Source organism: Ranitomeya imitator, chromosome 9 (genome assembly GCF_032444005.1).
Source record: "Ranitomeya imitator isolate aRanImi1 chromosome 9, aRanImi1.pri, whole genome shotgun sequence".
NCBI classification, from domain to species: domain Eukaryota; kingdom Metazoa; phylum Chordata; class Amphibia; order Anura; family Dendrobatidae; genus Ranitomeya; species Ranitomeya imitator.
In genome coordinates this window covers 132,758,222-132,781,938 of record NC_091290.1, presented here as the reverse complement: position 1 = coordinate 132,781,938, position 23,717 = coordinate 132,758,222, and the positions used below count along the sequence as shown (strand labels likewise).

The following is a 23,717-nucleotide window of genomic DNA, read 5'->3' as shown; positions in this document are numbered from 1 at the left end:
ATACTGAACCAGCATGGCTACCACAGCATCTTGCAGCTGCATGCTATTCCATCCGGTTTGCGTTTAGTTGGACCATCATTTATTTTTCAACAGGACAATGACCCCAAACACACCTCCAGGCTGTGTAAGGGTTATTTGGCCAAGAAGGAGAGTGATGGGGTGCTACGCCAGATGACCTGGCCTCCACAGTCACCAGTCCTGAACCCAATCGAGATGGTTTGGGGTGAGCTGGACCGCAGAGTGAAGGCAAAAGGGCCAACAAGTGCTAAGCATCTCTGGGAACTCCTTCAAGATAGTTGGAAGACCATTCCCGGTGACTACCTCTTGAAGCTCATCAAGAGAATACCAAAAGTGTGCAAAGCAAAAGGTGGCTACTTTGAAGAACCTAGAATATCTACTATATAATTGTCTAAAGGTCACTTCCGTGTGTCTGTCTGTCTGTCACAGATATTCATTGGTCGCGGCCTCTGTCTGTCATGGAAATCCAAGTCGCTGATCGGTCGTCGCAAAACGCCCACGACCATTGCCACGACCAATCAGCGACGGCCATAGTCTGGCAGCGAAATGGCCGCTGCTTTACTGCCCTGCAGTCAGCGCTGAGCGCTCACACAGGGTTAACGCCAGTGTTAACGGACCGTGGTGTAACGCACTCCGTTAACGAAGCTATTAACCCTGTGTGACCAACTTTTTACTATTGATGCTGCGTATGCAGCATCGATAGTAAAAAGATCTAATGTTACAAATAATAATAATAATAATAAAAAAGGTTATTCTCACCCTCCAACGTCGCACACTGTACTCAGCAGTGCAAGCGGCAGATTCCGGTACCATAGATGCTATGCGAGAAAGACCTGCCATGACGTCACGGTCATGTGACCGCTACATCATCATGGGTCCTGCGCTCATACCAACCCTGGGACCGGAAGCTGCCGCGTGCACCACACACAGGCGACAGGACTACAAGGGGCCCTCGGAAGGTGAGTATATGTTTATTTTCTATTTTAAGTCTTTTTTAACCACGCATATAGTGCCCACATTGCTATATACTACGTAGGCTGTGTTACATACTGCGTGGGCTCTGTTATATACTACATATCTGTTATATACTATGCAGCTGGGCAATATACAACGTGACTGTGCAAAATACAACGTGGCTGTGCAATATACTATGTGCTCTGTGTTATATACTACGTAGCTGTGCAATATACTATGTGGCTGTGTCGGTTCTGTTATATACTATGTTGACTGTTCAATATACTACGTGGATCTGTTATATACTACGTGGCTGTGCAATATACTATGTAGCTATGCAATATACTACGTGCTTCTACAATATACTACGTGGCTATGTTATATACTACGTGGCTCTGATATATACTACGTCATTGACCAATATACTACGTGAGCTATGCAATATACTACGTGCCTCTACAATATACTACGTGGCTATGTTATATACTACATGGCTCTGCTATATACTACGTCGCTGACCAATACACTACGTGGCTGTGCAATACACTACGTGACTGTGTTATATACTACGTGGCTGTGCAATATACTACGTGCCTGTGCAATATACTACGTCGCTCTACAATACACTACGTTGTTATGTTATATACTATGTGGCTCTGCTATATACTACTTGGCTGACCAATATACTACATATCTGTGCAATACACTACGTGGCTGTGTTATATACTACGTAGCTCTGCTATATACTACTTACACTGTGTTACATACTACGCAGCTCTGTTATATAGTACGTAGCTATGTTAGATACTACGTCGGTTGTGTTATATACTACGTCACTGTGCAATATAGTACGTAGCCTGTGCTGTATACTACCTACATATTCTAGAATACCTGATACGTTAGAATCGGGCCACTTTTTTGTTAAGTATATAATTTCACATGTGTGGGGTATCAGCAGGATGAAGAGGTTGGGAATAGATGGTGATGGGGCTGGAATATGAGAAGTAAAATGTGTCTTTGTTGTATTCTCTGCAGTCGAGTCCTGGCTGGAAGAAGTTATCGTGTCGGTCTGGGCCAGATGGAAAAGACGGGAAAAATGAACGATTCCTGTTATGAAAACTGATATGTAGGCAATTCAGTACCACAATGGACATAGCGATCAGAACACATACAGTGATCTGACAAACACCCAAAATAATAGAACGAGCTCTGAGACGTGGGAACTCTGCAGACCGCAAACCCTAATCCTATCAAACCACACTAAAGGTAGCCGTGGAGCGCTCCTGACCAGAACCTAGGCGCCTCGTCACAGCCTGAGAAACTAGCTAGGCCTAAAGATAGAAAAATAAGCCTACCTTGCCTCAGAGAAATTCCCCAAAGGAAAAGGCAGCCCCCCACATATAATGACTGTGAGTAAGATGAAAACACAAACATAGAGATGAAACAGGTTTAGCAAAGAGAGGCCCGACTAGCTGAATAGAACGAGGATAGGGAAGATAACTTTGCGGTCAGCACAAAAACCTATAAATAACCACGCAGAGGGCACAAAAAGACCCTCCGCACCGACTAACGGTACGGAGGTGGTCCCTCTGCGTCTCAGAGCTTCCAGCAGGCAAGAAAAACCAATAAAGCAAGCTGGACAGAAATATAGCAACAAAAAAAAAACATAAGAAACACTTAGCTATGAAGAGCAGCAGGCCACAGGAATGATCCAGGGAAAAGCAAGTCCAACACTGGAACATTGACAGGAAGCATGGATCAAAGCATCAGGTGGAGTTAAGTAGAGAAGTAGCTAACGACCTCACCAGATCACCTGAGGGAGGAAACTCAGAAGCTGCAGTACCACTTTCCTCCACAAACGGAAGCTCCCAGAGAGAATCAGCCGAAGTACCACTTGTGACCACAGGAGTGAACTCTGCCACAGAATTCACAACAGTACCCCCCCCTTGAGGAGGGGTCACCGAACCCTCACCAGAGCCCCCAGGCCGACCAGGATGAGCCACATGAAAGGCACGAACAAGATCGGGAGCATGGACATCAGAGGCAAAAACCCAGGAATTATCTTCCTGAGCATAACCCTTCCATTTAACCAGATACTGGAGTTTCCGTCTTGAAAGACGAGAATCCAAAATCTTCTCCACAATATAGTCCAATTCCCCCTCCACCAAAACCGGGGCAGGAGGCTCAACAGATGGAACCATAGGTGCCACGTATCTCCGCAACAATGACCTATGGAATACGTTATGTATGGAAAAAGAATCTGGAAGGGTCAGACGAAAAGACACAGGATTAAGAACCTCAGAAATCCTATACGGACCAATAAAACGAGGTTTAAACTTAGGAGAGGAAACCTTCATAGGAATATGACGAGAAGATAACCAAACCAGATCCCCAACACGAAGTCGGGGACCCGCACAGCGTCTGCGATTAGCAAAACGTTGAGCCCTCTCCTGGGACAAGGTCAAATTGTCCACCACATGAGTCCAAATCTGCTGCAACCTGTCCTCCACAGCATCCACACCAGGACAGTCCGAAGACTCAACCTGTCCTGAAGAGAAACGAGGATGGAACCCAGAGTTGCAGAAAAATGGCGAAACCAAGGTAGCCGAGCTGGTCCGGTTATTAAGGGCGAACTCAGCCAAAGGCAAAAAGGACACCCAGTCATCCTGATCAGCAGAAACAAAACATCTCAGATATGTTTCCAAGGTCTGATTGGTTCGTTCGGTCTGGCCATTAGTCTGAGGATGGAAAGCCGAGGAAAAAGACAAATCAATGCTCATCCTACCACAAAAGGCTCGCCAAAACCTCGAAACAAACTGGGAACCTCTGTCAGAAACGATATTCTCTGGAATGCCATGTAAACGAACCACATGCTGGAAGAACAATGGCACCAAATCAGAGGAGGAAGGCATTTTAGACAAGGGTACCAGATGGACCATCTTAGAAAAGCGATCACAGACCACCCAAATGACTGACATCTTTTGAGAAACGGGAAGATCTGAAATAAAATCCATAGAGATATGTGTCCAAGGCCTCTTCGGGACCGGCAAGGGCAAAAGCAACCCACTGGCACGAGAACAGCAGGGCTTAGCCCGAGCACAAATCCCACAAGACTGCACAAAAGTACGCACATCCCGCGACAGAGATGGCCACCAAAAGGATCTAGCCACTAACTCTCTGGTACCAAAGATTCCAGGATGACCAGCCAACACCGAACAATGAACCTCAGAGATAACCTTATTCGTCCACCTATCAGGGACAAACAGTCTCTCCGCTGGACAACGATCAGGTTTATTAGCCTGAAATTTTTGCAGCACTTGCCGCAAATCAGGGGAGATGGCAGACACAATTACTCCTTCCTTGAGGATACCCGCCGGCTCAGACAAACCCGGAGAGTCGGGCACAAAACTCCTAGACAGAGCATCCGCCTTCACATTTTTAGAGCCCGGGAGGTACGAAATCACAAAGTCAAAGCGGGCAAAAAACAGCGACCAACGAGCCTGTCTAGGATTCAACCGCTTGGCAGACTCGAGATAAGTCAAGTTCTTATGATCAGTCAATACCACCACGCGATGCTTAGCTCCTTCAAGCCAATGACGCCACTCCTCGAATGCCCACTTCATGGCCAGCAACTCTCGGTTGCCCACATCATAATTTCGCTCAGCAGGCGAAAACTTCCTGGAAAAGAAAGCGCATGGTTTCATCACTGAGCAATCAGAACCTCTCTGCGACAAAACAGCCCCTGCTCCAATCTCAGAAGCATCAACCTCGACCTGGAACGGAAGAGAAACATCTGGTTGACACAACACAGGGGCAGAAGAAAAACGACGCTTCAACTCTTGAAAGGCTTCCACAGCAGCAGAAGACCAATTGACCACATCAGCACCCTTCTTGGTCAAATCGGTCAATGGTTTAGCAATACTAGAAAAATTGCAGATGAAGCGACGATAAAAATTAGCAAAGCCCAGGAACTTTTGCAGACTTTTCAGAGATGTCGGCTGAGTCCAATCATGGATGGCTTGGACCTTAACAGGATCCATCTCGATAGTAGAAGGGGAAAAGATTAACCCCAAGAATGAAACCTTCTGCACACCAAAGAGACATTTTGATCCCTTCACAAACAAATAATTAGCTCGCAGGACCTGAAAAACCGTTCTGACCTGCTTCACATGAGACTCCCAATCATCCGAGAAGATCAAAATGTCATCCAAGTACACAATCAGGAATTTATCCAGGTACTCTCGGAAGATGTCATGCATAAAGGACTGAAACACTGATGGAGCATTGGCAAGTCCGAACGGCATCACAAGATACTCAAAATGACCCTCGGGCGTATTAAATGCAGTTTTCCATTCATCGCCTTGCTTAATTCGCACCAGATTATACGCACCACGAAGATCTATCTTTGTGAACCAACTAGCCCCCTTAATCCGAGCAAACAGATCAGATAACAATGGCAAGGGGTACTGAAATTTAACAGTGATCTTATTAAGAAGGCGGTAATCAATACACGGTCTCAGCGAACCATCCTTCTTGGCTACAAAAAAGAACCCTGCTCCTAATGGTGACGATGACGGGCGAATATGCCCCTTCTCCAGGGATTCCTTCACATAACTGCGCATAGCGGTGTGCTCAGGTACGGATAAATTAAACAATCGACCTTTTGGGAATTTACTACCAGGAATCAAATTGATAGCACAATCACAATCCCTATGCGGAGGTAGGGTATCAGACTTGGGCTCATCAAATACATCCCGGTAATCAGACAAGAACTCTGGGACCTCAGAAGGGGTGGATGACGAAATTGACAGAAATGGAACATCACCATGTACCCCCTGACAACCCCAGCTGGACACCGACATGGATTTCCAATCCAATACTGGATTATGGGCTTGTAGCCATGGCAACCCCAACACAACCACATCATGCAGATTATGCAACACCAGAAAGCGAATAACTTCCTGATGTGCAGGAGCCATGCACATGGTCAGCTGGGCCCAGTATTGAGTCTTATTCTTGGCCAAAGGCGTAGCATCAATTCCTCTCAATGGAATAGGACACTGCAAGGGCTCCAAGAAAAACCCACAACGCTTAGCATATTCCAAGTCCATCAAATTCAGGGCAGCGCCTGAATCCACAAATGCCATGACAGAATACGATGACAAAGAGCAGATCAAGGTAACGGACAGAAGAAATTTTGACTGTACCGTACCAATGGTGGCAGACCTAGCGAACCGCTTAGTGCGCTTAGGACAATCAGAGATGGCATGAGTGGAATCACCACAGTAGAAACACAGACCATTCAGACGTCTGTGTTCTTGCCGTTCAACTCTGGTCAAGGTCCTATCACATTGCATAGGCTCAGGTTTAAGCTCAGGTAATACCGCCAAATGGTGCACAGATTTACGCTCACGCAAGCGTCGACCGATCTGAATGGCCAAAGACATAGACTCATTCAAACCAGCAGGCATAGGAAATCCCACTATAACATCCTTAAGGGCTTCAGAGAGACCCTTTCTGAATATAGCTGCCAGCGCAGATTCATTCCATTGAGTGAGCACTGACCACTTTCTAAATTTCTGACAATATACCTCTATCTCATCCTGAGCCTGACAAAGAGCCAGCAAATTCTTTTCTGCCTGATCCACTGAATTAGGCTCATCGTACAGCAACCCAAGTGCCAGGAAAAACGCATCAATATTACTCAATGCAGGATCTCCTGACGGAAGAGAAAACGCCCAGTCCTGAGGATCGCCGCGCAAAAAAGAAATGACGATCCTAACCTGTTGAACTGGGTCACCAGAAGAACGAGGTTTCAAAGCCAGAAATAGTTTACAATTATTTTTGAAACTCAGAAATTTAATTCTATCTCCAAAAAACAAATCTGGAATAGGAATTCTCGGCTCTAACATAGATTTCTGATCAATAGTGTCCTGAATCTTTTGTACTCTTGCCGAGAGCTGATCCACACATGAAGACAGACCTTTAATGTCCATTGCTACTACACCTGTGTCCTGAACCACCCAAATGTCTAGGGGAAAAAAAAGACAAAACACAGTGCAAAGAAAAAAAAAATGGTCTCAGAACTTCTTTTTTCCCTCTATTGAGAATCATTAGCACTGTTGGCTTCCTGTACTGTTATGAAAACTGATATGTAGGCAATTCAGTACCACAATGGACATAGCGATCAGAACACATACAGTGATCTGACAAACACCCAAAATAATAGAACGAGCTCTGAGACGTGGGAACTCTGCAGACCGCAAACCCTAATCCTATCAAACCACACTAAAGGTAGCCGTGGAGCGCTCCTGACCAGAACCTAGGCGCCTCGTCACAGCCTGAGAAACTAGCTAGGCCTAAAGATAGAAAAATAAGTCTACCTTGCCTCAGAGAAATTCCCCAAAGGAAAAGGCAGCCCCCCACATATAATGACTGTGAGTAAGATGAAAACACAAACATAGAGATGAAACAGGTTTAGCAAAGAGAGGCCCGACTAGCTGAATAGAATGAGGATAGGGAAGATAACTTTGCGGTCAGCACAAAAACCTATAAATAACCACGCAGAGGGCACAAAAAGACCCTCCGCACCGACTAACGGTACGGAGGTGGTCCCTCTGCGTCTCAGAGCTTCCAGCAGGCAAGAAAAACCAATAAAGCAAGCTGGACAGAAATATAGCAACAAAAAAAAACCATAAGAAACACTTAGCTATGAAGAGCAGCAGGCCACAGGAATGATCCAGGGAAAAGCAAGTCCAACACTGGAACATTGACAGGAAGCATGGATCAAAGCATCAGGTGGAGTTAAGTAGAGAAGTAGCTAACGACCTCACCAGATCACCTGAGGGAGGAAACTCAGAAGCTGCAGTACCACTTTCCTCCACAAACGGAAGCTCCCAGAGAGAATCAGCCGAAGTACCACTTGTGACCACAGGAGTGTACTCTGCCACAGAATTCACAACAGATTCCATCAAAAAGAACGTCGGCAGTAAGTCATTATCTGTAACTGTGCTGTAATCACTTATATGTTCTGTAGGACTGACCATATGGCGGTAATATCCATGTTGGTCTTTGTATAGAGATTATTTTCAGTAATAGCGCGGTCATCTGCTGAGGTTCTCCTCCACTATTAGGGTGTGTCAACGAGTTGTAATCAAGGTTACCTGGTTAGGGGCCCACTCAGAAGCTTCGCCCCCCCTGAACCAAACCCCTTGCTACGCCTCTGCTCACCATCCACTACTGCCTTGATCGTGAGACTACCATCATCTTATAGACAATCACCTTGGCTATCTCATACAGAAACTTGACTTTTGGCTATATCGCATATGATTAGTTGTGCAGATTCTGGTCACATCACTGCATTATTGCTTTGTTCCTGGTGGCGGAAAAATATTTTTCTAGCTCTATGCTACAAATTACAACCTGTCCTCACATTCCCTAATAGCTCAGTGTGTTATTAGGTAGATTCCAAGCGAAAGGTCACTGGTTTCAATCGAGCAACAACCATGAAAATTTCCCAAGAAAAGAAAAACGGCATTGTCCAGCTCATCGATTGTGGTCTCTTGGCCAAGAAAATTGCCAAACTGTATCATGTGAGCGCCATGACAGCTGTAAGAAAACGAAATGAAGTCCGTCCATCCATTCAGAATCCAAGAGGTGGATGTCTAGGCAAAATATTGACGCCAACAAGCGGATCATCCCAGGGTCTATCAGTTCTGGTGCGACAAACCCGGCAGTGGAGGAGGCTCGTAAGCTTCATAATAGTGAGATCACAGACGTTCATGCAAGCACCTTGCGATGCACGTTACACAAGTCTGGAATGGTGGCCCGAAAAATGGTGAAGAAGCCTCAACTTCGATATCGTCATAAGAAGCGTCAGCTCAAGTTTGCCAAAAAAGTGGACAGTTTAAAATTGGAAGCGGGTGATTTGAAGTGATGAGATGGACGTCAATAGACTAGGCTGTGATGGGTGCAAATGGGTCTGGAAGAAACAAGGTGAAAAAGGACTGACGGCAAATTGAAGGAACTGTCAAATTTAGTGGAGGAAGCCTGATGAAATGGGATTGTTTCATAGCCAAAGACGTTGGTTACTTGACCGGGATCGATGGTGGTCTCAATGCTGACCTATATGTGAGTATCAGCCAATACAAGTTAGTTACTCTGTACACTCAAGTACAATAGGTATAAAAGGACGACATAGTGCTCCAGCAGGATGACGACACGAAACATAAGTGGAGATTGGCATAGAAATGGTTCAGTGACAATGAAGTAGAGGTGCTGGATTGAGCCCCACAGTCTCCAGACCTCAACCCCATCGATCGCTTGTGGGTAGAGTTGAAGAAAAAGCTGTAAACAGACCAAGTGAGGTGACCAGTGTGTACCAACTGTGGGAATGTGTAGAAGAGACCTGGGAACAGATTTCAGTGGAGACAAGCTTGCATCTGTTTGAGAGCAGCCCAGAAGGATTCAGGCAGTGCTGAAAGCCAAAGGGGGACTTACAAAATACTAGTAATATAATTAAAATTTTGATTTTTAGGGACAAAACAGTAACAATGCAGTGACCTGACAAGAATCTGTATAACTAATAATAGGCTAAATAGCAGCAAGTCACAATTATGTATGAGATAGCCAAGATGATTGTCTATAAAGTGATGGTCATCTCACATTCGAAGCAGAAGTGTATGGTGAGATATGGAGCCTGAAAGTCAAAAGTTCCAAACATTGTTACCCTTTTGTTCATCAGTGTATAGGGGATAGCTTTTGATTCTGGAAGACCCAGGTTTGGGGATCTCTAGTCTACATAACTTCCCTCTAAATCGGCTTGCAGTAAGGTGACGATGGGCTACACAAGCTGTCCTAATGTGCCACAATGAGTCTTGAAAAGGCTGCCCCTCCATTCACTACTTACGGTTGTGCATAAAACACTCCCAGTTCACACTCAAACTCTAATTTTCACATATCCCAACCCCACTTGTTGGCAAACATATGATGTCCAACTCTCGTAAACTTTGCGTTATGATGAGAACATCCCCAAGGCTCAAGAAGTCTTACAATCGAGGATGCCATCTCTTGAAAGATCGTAATGCCACGAACGTCACTACAATGACTTGCTGAACACCTGCAAGGTGACAAATAACTCTTCAAACTTAGTTCTTCAGGGTGGTCTGAGGATCCAATTCATCCCACTGGCTCTCCAAGACAGCCATTGGACAAATTTGGGACTATTGATCAACCCTGACGCAAGCTTATGGTTTACAGTAGGGTCAGATTCATGATTTAGTGGTGTCAGTAGTGAGGTATTGACATATCTTTAGGTTGGTGGAGTCCCTAGTAGAAATACACTTAAAATGGAGGACCACATCCCCCCTCCGGAGCCCAATTCTAACTTGGCTTTGTGTTCCAACCACATACAGAAGATCTGTCCACTCGAAGACATGGCCCTCTCCACTGATGTCTACAAGAATTATGGCGGCAGCCAAACTAGACTTCAACGGTAAGAACCAGACATAAGCATGACTGCTTCTCCACCTCTTCCAGGCTTGATAGCCCCACCAAAATGACCATCAGGAATAGATTGTGAGTTCTAAGGTAAAATCTCCAACATGGCTCCCAACTATCATTGGTCTTTATTAGAATTGGTCTTCTCACAAGGACCTTTAGGGGCCTGAAAATCTCCAGTGTAATCCTTGCAACCCAGTTATACTCCTGATCCCAAGCCCTCCATAGATGAGCCAGACTGACATGGCTATGAAGACTATGAAGAAAAAGAACATCTGATAGGTGACCAAACCTAAAATCATCCTGCAACCTGGTGAAGCACACTGACGGGGCAGGAAGAAGAAAGCATGAAGGTTCCTTTGCTCCTGCTCCACAAGGGTTGGCGTAGACAAAGAGGGAAAGTGTTGGAGGATCCTTAGCACCCCAAAGGTTGTAGAGACCTCAGAGCTTGTCCTACAAAGTGATACTGATTGCTGCCTTCTATCTCCATTAAATCCCATGATCAGTGCAGGAAACCAAAATCTAGGAGTCTAGAAGTGATGTGTGATGGAAAATGTCATCCATGTCCTATTGCTGAGTTGACACTTCATATAAATTTATTAGATGGAGTCCTGGAACAGCAGTAATTACTGGTATATGTCTGCATTATGGCCCTGGAAGAGGAGGGTGTTAATAATCCTATTATTTCTTCGGGACCATTACGAGAGCGTTTGCTCCTAACAGGATGCATGTTTTATCACTGAGAACGGCAGGCAGTGGAATACTTCATTAGTACCTGGAGAGCAGCAGCCTTTCTGTATGTCAGCAGGTCCTGGGCATTAGGTAGGCAGCCGTGCTCCGTCCACGCGCTAATTACCTTTTTGTTTCATTAATTTTTATTTCGTTTCTCCAGAACACATAAATAACTAAGTTAAATGTGATGCAAAATTACATTTCATGGACCCAGCGCAATAACTCTTAGACCATTAACCGTGAAGCGGAGGAGGCGATATTAATGGAATTATTCATGTTTACATGGCATAATGTAATGCATTACGACAAAACACAGTCATTAGCGGGGGGGCTTAGTAGGCACAGTGCAAAGATGTCGTATTACACATCTGTCTGTTTGTCCAGTTGCATAGACTAAATAAGAACATACAGTATTAGGCTCACTTAAAGGAGAATTCCACTTTTCACGGTCTACACATGAAGGCAAAGGATTAGACTGGCCTGAGTTATGTTGCTCCCCATTTAAATTAAATGTGTTTTTTTTGTTCTTGAAAAGATTGGGCTTAGTTATGTCCTTAAAGGGCTCCTGTCATCAGGTCAAAAGTAGGCAGTTTTTATTATTTCTTTATTCCCACTGTTCTCCTATGCATTCCGCTTTTTGTTTTTTCAAAATCCCCCATACGGATCCAGAGATATGAGCCTTCATAGTTAGTGCTAATTGTTATGGTCTTTTCTAAAGGGGAGTGGTTCACAGGGAAAGACACGCCCCCAGAGATTCCTGTGGACCACACCCTCTTTATAAGGACCATGGAAATTAGCACTACATAAAAAGACTCATATCTCTGGAACCATATGGCGGATTTTAGAAAAACAAAAAACGGAATTCTCAGGGGAACAATGGGAATACAATGAGAACAAAATGTGGGTACTTTACACCTGGTGACAGGTCCTTTTCAAAATGTGAAATATGTTGTGTTACTGTTCCATGTAGAGAAAACGTATCTTGGAGCACATGATAAAGGTATTCCCCAACGAAGCACATTTCCAGAGGGAAATGATTAATGTATGGTTGTGGGGGTCCAGGCACTGGATCCCCCACTAATTATTAAAATGGGGTTCCCACTAGGTTTTGTAATTATTTGGCCCCAGACTCATTTACCTATGGGGCTGTTATCTCACCCCCCATGGTAACACCTTAGGAGGACCTCTCCCCACCATTAGATGAGTAATTAACCAACCTGCCATAAAGCTCTATCATAATTTACATTTCCTTTTATTTCCGGTTTGACCGAAAACTGAAGTTCAGCCACAACAAGATGCATGAGGTTCAACCCAAACAAGATGAAAGGCAAAAAACGTTCTACTTGCCCCCATCTTCCCATTTCCCGCCACATATCATATGAATGGTCAACTACTACAATCCAGCAGCTCATTGTACTGGCCCCAGGGGCCCAAATTGGGCATATAGATAGAAAACTAAGATCACATCATCACCCATATTGGTTCTACTCAATGGAAAAACTAACAAACAATATAAAAACAAAATTAATATCAAAAACATTTTTCTTAAGTAGAAAACATTATCCTTGAACAATAAAGAACAAAATGACATGATGGATGTACCCCTGAGCTTTTTCTTGGACTTTAGTAATAAAAACTCCTATCACCCCCACGATCAGTCGATTGGAAGTGAAACAGCGCCCTACATTGTGTAGTGGCCATAGGTGGTATTGCAAGCTCTCTTCTTTACGAGCAAATGGAAGGTTTGAAACACAACGCACTGAGCTGTTCCACTTCTGATTTCATCTGGTCCCTTCAACCAGGAATCCAACCCTAGATCTGATTCTAAGCATAGGCATTCAATATAACAGGGGTTAAAGGGATTTTTTTAAATTAAATGCATGTATTTTTGGCTAAAAATAATTTTTGCAATTGGGTTTCGGTTGAAATTTTGCACCGTTTGGCTTTTACAGGATCTTTTGTTGCTTTGCATATTGAACTTTGATGCGGTCCGTGGTCACCAGTCAACTGAGAGGAGCTCAGAAAAAGACAGATAAAAGAAGGAGCGCACTGACGAATTCTTAGTCAACTCATTCTACAACCAGTATAGCACCGAAATTTTAGAAGTCAAACGATGCAAAATTTTTTAAAAAACCCAATTGCAAAATTAATTTTTAGCCTCATATACAGCACGTATAATAAGAACTACTTTGTCCCCAAAGGTGGACAAGCCCTTTAAATTCCCGTAAAATCAAATTATTACACAAAAGAATATCTACTTTCATATTCCGCCAAGTCATCAAAACCATCATCTCGAAGCTCTCCTCCAGATTATAGCTCACTACTTATAGTGGTGGTCTTACCTCCATCCATTGGCCCTGAGATTGCATAAGCAGCAGGACACAAGGGTCCGACTTGTTGAGTGTGTCTCGGTCCAGCAGGTTCTTGCAGCACACTCGGAGCTCCACCTTAGACACACAGGTGGCTGTGACAACGCCTAGCGAAGACGGAGATGCCAAGTCTGAAACCTCACTCACCATCATCTTGGCAAAATATATGGGGTTACTGGATAAGGATGTAATGGGAGGTTATCCAGTCAAGAATGGTGGTAATAGTACGATTTCCAGAGGACAGTCAGGAAGATGATCCCTTCTCCATGTAATGCCTGTTCTACAGAATATCTGGACCATGGAAGTTCTCTGAAGACATCTACAATCAAGGATCCAAGTTTGGTCTCTAAATTTGTGCCCTGTGATTACAGACGAGGGTAAAGGAAGGTTGAAATGGAGGTCAATATGTCATGCATCGATCGATCATGATGTAGCTTTAGGTCTTCTTACAAGGTGTGATACATCTGCTAAAAATGGAACGATGCCACCAGAGATTTATGCATCAATGTTAACAAATTAGTGACTTCTACAAAGTTAATAGCCAAAGAACTACTTTCGTTAATGCATCACACACCGATTTGCTGCTCCGTCATGGTTGACTTGCTTGATGTTCCAAGTTCAGCTCAAGCCCAAGAGTTAATCCAGATATGGAGCCAAAGACGATCCAGCTTTCTGGACATGTACAAAAGTTATGATGACGAGCGGACAACACTTGGCTCCTTGGCACTTGTCAATGGTCAAGCCCTTGTAGAAGAAGGGATGGAATAAACCAAAAGCTTAAAAGAGTCCAAGTTGTGCAAAAAGTAGAAGATTGATCGGTCTGAGGGGCGGACACGTGAGTCGGAAAGAGCCTGCAAAGCAAAACATATATCTGTCATGTATCTGCAGACTGGGATGACATATCACAAGCCTACTCTGATGGAAGAGGGAAGGCAGCCGTGCCGTCTGGGCTGGAATGTACTACCGTAATAATGTGTCATCCGCAGTTTGCATCATCGGATTTCAATCAATGGCTTTCAGAGATTATTAAGTTCAATGTCAGACAGCACAGAGGGAATCGGAATATTTAACATTTCACTCAACGCTTTTTCAATATCACTTTTCTGGTTACTTCGGCACTTCACTAGTCTCCTGCAAGATGTGCCGCAACATGGCCAATGCTGGATACACTATTTCTCCCAACTTCCCCATACACATGAACTGTTGCCTCAGCTGAGGGTGTATATGGTTTGTATGGGGCGAACGAAGTGAGACACTATCAGACACTTCCTGCTTATCCACCATGAGTAAAAAACGATCAGGCATGTCCAAATCCACATGTCCCATCCTTCCTCCCCCAACATCTGCCAGAACCAGTTGGGAGGTCCCCATAGAGATCAGTCGGCAAGTCCTGCTTGGGTTCAGCTGACATTAATCTACTCTATATGGCGAGATTAAGACATAGGGTTCGATTCATTATTTCATTTGTGTCTTTTAATTTTCTTGTTTTTGGTTACTTTTTTGCCTGCTTTCGATTTGCACCAAGTTCGTCTTTTACCCTGTAATTTGCAAAAAATTTTTAAGTCAATAAGTGTTGGCTTGCTTGTTTTTTTTTTTGTAGTCACCAATGTAAGAGTGTTTTATTTTTTTGGCTTTCCAGATCTTTTGTGTAAATATTGTGAAATTTGTACAAAATATGCAACTTTTTGCTGTAAAAAGGCTTAAAGGGAATCTGTCACAAGGTTTTTGATATTTAATCTGGGGGAAGCGTAATATAGAGGAAGAGTGCCTGATTCCAGGGATGTGTCACTTATTAGGCTGTTTGCTGTAGTTTCAACACAATCAGAAATTATCACTAGAGGGACTAGGTGGCACATGTCAGGCAGTCCAGCTAATCTGTGTAACCCCGCCCCCACCACTGATTGGCAGCTTGCTGAGCGTGTACACAGGAATCTGCCTATCAGGGATGTGGGCGGAGTTATACAAAGCTCAGAATTCCAAGCACTTCTACATCTATTTTCAAAGAAAACAGGAATTTAATCAAAACTGCAATAAGAAGCCCAGTAAGTGACACATTGCTGGAATCAGACTCTCTGCCCCTACATTATACTGATCCCAAAATCCATAGCAAAAAAAACCCAGCAGACAGCTTCCCTTTAAAAATAAAGAGCCTTTTTGTTTCTTAGCAAAATTCATTAACGGCTCTATTTTGGAAAATTAGTTTAAAAAAGTCCCGAGAAAAGAAAAGTGACTTAAAAAAGTGACTTTAAAAAAACAAACAAACAAAGTACACAAATGATGAATTGATGCCCTTAGAGCACATGGACCCCCTTGGGGCTGGCTCCAAGTGAATGTAGGACAGGTGTTCTGTGATATTAAGTCCATTTATGTTGCCTAAATTAATCTTTATGTGTAATGCTGCATTAATATGCATTACAGATCCTCGGGAATATAGAAGACACCTGTAATAATGTCACGGAAAAAGCGCCCCGCCACCAATACAGAGGAATCCTCTGCAGGCATTTGCTGGGAACAAGCAATCCTGCAGTGATGCCGAGGAGAACCCCACCACGCCTCTCCCCACATATCTAAATATATGTCATGTCTATAAATACCCGGCATAAAAATAAAAGTGCGACGTGCTTTTACGTACCAGAACGAGGTGTGAAGATGTGTGAACAGAAGGGGAGGCGGAAGACGTCCATGCAAGGAACAAGGGCAGCTGAAGAACTGCACAAGAGAATGGTTAAGGGCTAAACGCAATTATTGTCCCAAAACGCGTAGGTTTCCGGAAATAAAGGAAACCTTGTGGACCCCCGGAGGAGCTGGATGAGTACAGCAATCGACTTGCACCCATGTCTACAGGAAACCTATGGCGCAGCAGACAGCCATATGACTACAGAGATCCGGAGCGCCGGAGGATGTCAGACAGCGTAATGGCCAGTACCAGGAGGACAGCGTCACCGCTCATTCAGGCAGTTCGCCGAGGCAAAATTAACTTTATTTAGTTTTTTCTTGGCACAGATGGGCCATGTGACAGGAGGGAGGACAATAAAGTTTGGGGGGGGCACAAACGAAGGACATTTTTGTGTGGTGGTACATTGCTACATAGGGGCGCTATTATTAATAGGTTGGGACACAAGGAATATTATAGTGGGAAGACACTTTCTATTCTCCAGAGGCACAAATGTCTTACGTTACTGTGTTGGGGCACAAAGGATAATTTTAATATTATGTAGGAGCACTTTTACTGGAATAAAGAGGGACACTATTATAATAAGACTCACAAAAGAGGCACAGCTATCATATGGAGGCACAGAGGGGGGCACTATTATATGTAAGCACAGAGAGGATATGTTACATGGATGCACTGAGGGGGCACTATTATGTGGAGGAACAAAAGGGGCATTATTATCATGTGGAGTGACAGAGGGGGCAATAATATCATGTGGAGTCACAGAGGGGGCACCATTATCATGTGGAGCCACAGAGGGGGCACTATTATATGGAGGCACAGAGGGGACGCTATTATATGTAGGCACAAAGAGGATATGCATAATGGGGAGGCACAGAGGGGGCATTATTATCATGTGGAGGCACAGAGGGGGCACTATTATCATGTGGAGGCACAGAAGGGACACTATTACATGGAGGCACAGAGAAGACATTATTATCATGTGGAGGGACAGAGGGGGCACTATTACGTATGGTGTCACAGAAGGGACATTATTATCATGTGGAGGCACAGAGGGGGCACTATTATCATGTGGAGGCACAGAGGGGGCACTATTATCATGTGGATTAACATAAGGAGTACTATTAACATGTGGAGGCACAGAGGGGGCACCATTATCATGTGGATTCACAGACAGGGCACTATTATCATGTGAAGGCACAGAGGGGGGCACTATTAGAATGTGGAGACAGAGGGGGCACTATTAGAATGTGGAAGCACAGAGGGGGGCACAATTATCATATGGAGACATAGAAGGAGCACTACTATCATGTAGAGTCACAGATGGGAGAATAATATGTGGAGTCACAGAGGGGGCACTATTATCATGTGGAGGCACAGAGGGGACGCTATTATATGTAGGCACAGAGAGGATATGCATAATGAGGAGGCACAGAGGGGGCATTATTATCATGTGGAGGCACAGAGGAGGCTCTATTATGATGTGGAGGCACAGAATGGACACTATTACATGGAGGCACAGAGAAGACATTATTATCATGTGGAGGGACAGAGGGGGCACTATTATGTATGGTGTCACAGAGGGGACATTATTATCATATGGAGGCACAGAAGGGGCACTATTATCATGTGGATTAACATAAGGAGTACTATTAACATGTGGAGGCACAGAGGGGGCACCATTATCATGTGAATTCACAGAGGGGGGACTATTGTCATGTGGAGGCACAGAGGGGGGCACTATTAGAATGTGGAGACAGAGGGGGCACTATTTTCATGTGGAAGCACAGAGAGGGGCACTATTATCATATGGAGACATAAAAGGAGCACTACTATCATGTGGAGTCACAGATGGGAGAATATTATCATGTGGAGTCACAGAGGGGGCACTATTATCATGTGGAGGCACATTGGGGGCACTGTTATCATGTGGAGGCACAGAGGGGGCACTATTATCATGTGGATTAACATAAGGAGTACTATTAACATGTGGAGGCACAGAGGGGGCACCATTATCATGTGGATTCACAGACAGGGCACTATTATCATGTGAAGGCACAGAGGGGGGCACTATTAGAATGTGGAGACAGAGGGGGCACTATTAGAATGTGGAAGCACAGAGGGGGGCACAATTATCATATGGAGACATAGAAGGAGCACTACTATCATGTAGAGTCACAGATGGGAGAATAATATGTGGAGTCACAGAGGGGGCACTATTATCATGTGGAGGCACAGAGGGGACGCTATTATATGTAGGCACAGAGAGGATATGCATAATGAGGAGGCACAGAGGGGGCATTGTTATCATGTGGAGGCACAGAGGAGGCTCTATTATGATGTGGAGGCACAGAATGGACACTATTACATGGAGGCACAGAGAAGACATTATTATCATGTGGAGGGACAGAGGGGGCACTATTATGTATGGTGTCACAGAGGGGACATTATTATCATATGGAGGCACAGAAGGGGCACTATTATCATGTGGATTAACATAAGGAGTACTATTAACATGTGGAGGCACAGAGGGGGCACCATTATCATGTGAATTCACAGAGGGGGGACTATTGTCATGTGGAGGCACAGAGGGGGGCACTATTAGAATGTGGAGACAGAGGGGGCACTATTTTCATGTGGAAGCACAGAGAGGGGCACTATTATCATATGGAGACATAAAAGGAGCACTACTATCATGTGGAGTCACAGATGGGAGAATATTATCATGTGGAGTCACAGAGGGGGCACTATTATCATGTGGAGGCACAGAGGGGGCACTGTTATCATGTGGAGGCACAGATGGGGCACCATTATCATATGGAGTCAGAGGGGACATTATTATCATGTGGAGGCACAGAGGGGGCACCATTATCATGTGGAGTCACAGAGGGGGCATTATTATCATGTTAAGCCACAAAGGGGGCACTATTATCATATGGAGGCACAGAGGGGGCACCATTATCATGTGGAGGCGCAGAGGGGCACTATTATCATGTGGAGGCACCTAAGGGGCACTATTAACATGTGGAGGCACAGATGGGGCACAATTAAATGTGGAGACACAGAGGGGGCACCATTATCATATGGAGTCAGAGGGGACATTATTATCATGTGGAGGCACAGAGGGGGCACCATTATCATGTGGAGTCACAGAGGGGGCATTATTATCATGTTAAGCCACAAAGGGGGCACTATTATCATATGGAGGCACAGAGGGGGCACCATTATCATGTGGAGGCGCAGAGGGGCACTATTATCATGTGGAGGCACCTAAGGGGCACTATTAACATGTGGAGGCACAGAGGGGGCACCATTATCATGTGGAGGCACATGCGGAACACTAATATCATGTGGAGTCACAGAGGGGGCGGTATTATCATGTGGATTCACAGAGGGGGCACTATTTTCATGTGGAAGCACAGAGGGAGGCACTATTATCATATGGAGACATAGAAGGGGCACTTATCATGTGGAGTCACAGATGGGAGAATAATATCATGTGGAATCACAGAGGGGGCACTATTATCATGTGGTGGCACAGAGGGGGTACTATTATCATGTGGAGGCACAGAAGGGCGCAATTAAATGTGGAGACACAGAGGGGGCACCATTATCATATGGAGTCACAGAAGGGACATTATTATCATGTGGAGGCATAGAGGGAGCACCATTATCATGTGGAGTCACAGAGGGGGCATTATTATCATGTTGAGCCACAGAGGGGGCACTATTATCACATGGAGTCACAGATGGGACACTAATATCATGTGGAGTCACAGAGGGGGCATTATTATCACGTGGAGGCACAGAGGGGGCACTATTATCATATGGAGTCACAGATGGGACACTAATATCATATGGAGTCACAGAGGGGGCACTATTATCATGTGGAGGCACAGAGGGGGCACTATTATCATGTGGAGGCACAGATGGGGCACTACTATCATGTGAAGGCACAGAATGGACACTATTATATGGAGGCACAGAGAGGATACATGTAATGTGGAGGCACAAAGGGACACTATTATATGGAGGCACAGAAAGGACATTATTATCATGTGGAGGCACAGATGGGGCACCATTATCATGTGGAGTCATAGAGGGGGCATTATTATCATGTGGAGGCACAGAGGGGGCACTATTATCATGTATAGGCACAGAGGGGACACTATTATATGGAGGCACAGAGGGGGCACTATTATCATGTGGAGGCACAGAAGGGACACTATTATATGGAGGCACAGAGAGAATACATGCCATGTGGAGGCACAGAAGGGACACTATTATATGGAGGCACAGAGAGGATGCGTATCATGTGGAGGTACAGAGAGGACGTTATTATCATGTAGAGGGACAGAGGGGGCACTATTATCATGTGGAGGCACAGTGGGGGCACTATTATCATGTGGAGGCACAGAGGTGGCACCATTATCATGTGGAGTCACAGAGGGGGCACTATTATATGGAGGCACAGAGAGGATACGCATCATGTGGAGATACAGAGAGGACATTATTATCATGTAGAGGGACAGAGGGGGCACTATTATCATGTGGAAGCACAGAGGGGGCACTATTATCATGTGGAGTCACAGAGGGGTATTATTATTATGTGGAGACACAGATGGGGCACTATTATGTGGAGACAAAGAAGGGGCACTATTATGCGGAGGCACAGAAGGGGCACTATTATGCGGAGGCACAGAAGGGGCACTATTATGTGGAGGCACCATTACTATTGGGTGGAACTATTACTGTAGGGTATAGTATTATTGTTTAGGACACAGTGGGGCATTATTATTGCCTGGGGCAGCTGGATGGTTACAGCACTATGGAGTTTGTGTAGAGGTGGGTGCTGTAAAAAAAAGATTGCCCAAAGATGTCTGTGTGTTACATTATGCAGAGACAAGTAGCTAAGACATTGTCATGGTGGCCTGGGCTGAACAAAGTAAAAAAGAGAAAATAATCACTAGCGAGTCACTTGATATATCTGTGCAATATACACATATAGGGTCAAAGGGAACTGTATAACTGGTATCTACGACAATATGGTCACTGCATGGTGGTGATATTAGTTTTACATGGGACTGCAGGAAACATCTATTACATTATCCCTCCTCAGTGTTATCGCTGTGTTATCTGTGGGGATGGATGGATCTGTATACTCATATTATATGAGTATTTTGGTGGAGTAAGGTTAGATCCAGGGAGGTTTATCTGTTGTTCTCTTTCACCCCCTCACATGCTGAACATCACTTTTTTTTGTCATTTTATAAGAAAACACAATTTTCCCAGCGTAGAACAATTCTGACGTGAGGACCGAATGTAGTAATCAAGGAACATGGAGTGAGGATGAAAATGACAGCAGGAGGTATGTATGCTTCATAAAGGGAAATGACAAGAAAAACAGGCAAAACTGATGTCACAGTTCACACACGGTAAGATCTGTGAAGAAATATACAACAGATATAAAATATGGTAAAGAGGATATATCACGTAGAACGTGCAGACATGCACAGCAGCTGGGAGACACCAGCAACAAAAAACTGATATAAATGCATAAGTAAATACAAATATATCACACTTGGAAATATACAGCAGAAGAGAAACATAAAAGAAAATATACAACACAGAGACGTCTTATATAATAAATAGAAGACAGGTGAAAACAAACATCACACAGGGGACAGAAACCAAGCCGCAAAACATGAGAAACACGTGGAAAAACACCCAGGAAACATGTACAGATGGAAGATAACACGGGGAACCCGTACAGAAGTGATATAACATGGGGGACATATACAGATGTGATATAACACAGGGGACATGTACAGCTATGTATAACATGGTTGTCACATACAGATGTGTTAGAACACGGGGGACATGTACAGATGTGATACAACACGGGAGACATGTACAGATGTGATACAACACGGGAGACATGTACAGATGTGATACAACACGGGAGACATTTACAGATGTGATACAACTCGGGGTTCATGTACAGATGCGATATAACACGGGGGGCATGTACAGATGTGATATAACACAGGGACATCTACAGATGTGATATAACACGGGGACATGTACAGATGCGATATAACACGGGGGACATGTACAGATGTGATAAAACAGGGACATGTACAGATGTGATATAACACGGGGACATGTACAGATGTGATATAACACGGGGGACATGTACAGATGCGATATAACATGGGGACTTGTACAGATGTGATATAACACAGAGACATGTACAGATGTGATAACACGGGGACATGTACAGTTGTGATATAACACGGGGACATGTACAGATGTGATAACACAGGGACATGTACAGATGTGATATAACACGGGGGACATGTACAGATGCAATATAACACGGGGGACATGTACAGATGTGATATAACACGGGAGACATGTACAGATGTGATATAACACGGAGGACACATACTGATGTGATATAACACGGGGGACATGTACAGATGTGATACAACATGGGGAATATGTACAGATGTGATATAACACGGGGACATGTACAGAAGTGATATAACAAGGGGACATGTACAGAAGTGATATAACATGTGGGACATGTACAGATACGATATAACACGGAGGACATGTACAGAAGTGATATAACAAGGGGACATGTACAGAAGTGATATAACATGTGGGACATGTACAGATGTGATATAACATGGGGACATGTACAGAAATGATATAACAAGGGGACATGTACAGAAGTGATATAACAAGGGGACATGTACAGATGCGATATAACACGGGGGACATGTACAGATGCGATATAACACAGGGACATGTACAGATGTGATATAACACGGGGACATGTACAGATGTGATATAACACGGGGACATGTACAGATGTGATATAACATGTGGGACATGTACAGATGTGATATAACACGGGGACATGTACAGATGTGATATAACACGGGGACATGTACAGATGTGATATAACATGGGGACATGTACAGAAGTGATATAACACGGGGGACATGTACAGAAGTGATATAACACGGGGACATGTACAGATGTGATATAACTTGGTGCTTCGCTTTCAGTACTTTGTTCTCTGAGTCATGCAAGCTATTAGAACAAAGTATCAATGAGTCACCATCAGATCTGAACATTTAAGTTATAAACACCTTATATCCCAGCTGAGCCCCCAAGAAGTGTACCCCACATTGCTGTATGTGCTATTCACCATAATGTCACGTGTGTACATGTATGTAAGGTGTAGTCACATATAAATCTGTCACTCAGGGGTTATTTGAAGCCTTGAGATTATACTGCACCACATCCGTCGCTTTTACCCCGATACATTACTTACATTTTCAGTCACATAAAGCATCCTTCTCTATTCTTCACACCCCACCATATTACTATTACTGTCTAGCACAATGTACCCCGAAATGTTAGTAACGGCAGCTCATATTCAGCCCCCACAGGACCCC

The 23,717-nt window shown here is 44.3% G+C and overlaps 1 protein-coding gene across 1 annotated transcript in view; it reads right to left on the bottom strand.

Moving 5' to 3' along the window:
* The window catches only part of CPNE7 (copine 7), an 83,064-nt gene that overhangs the window by 54,795 nt on the left and 4,552 nt on the right, over window positions 1-23,717 (bottom strand). The window contains exon 2 of the mRNA XM_069738969.1: window positions 13,545-14,422. Coding sequence (XP_069595070.1) covers window positions 13,545-13,724 — 180 coding nt within the window. The 5' untranslated portion in view covers window positions 13,725-14,422. The remainder of the gene's footprint in view (window positions 1-13,544; window positions 14,423-23,717) is intronic.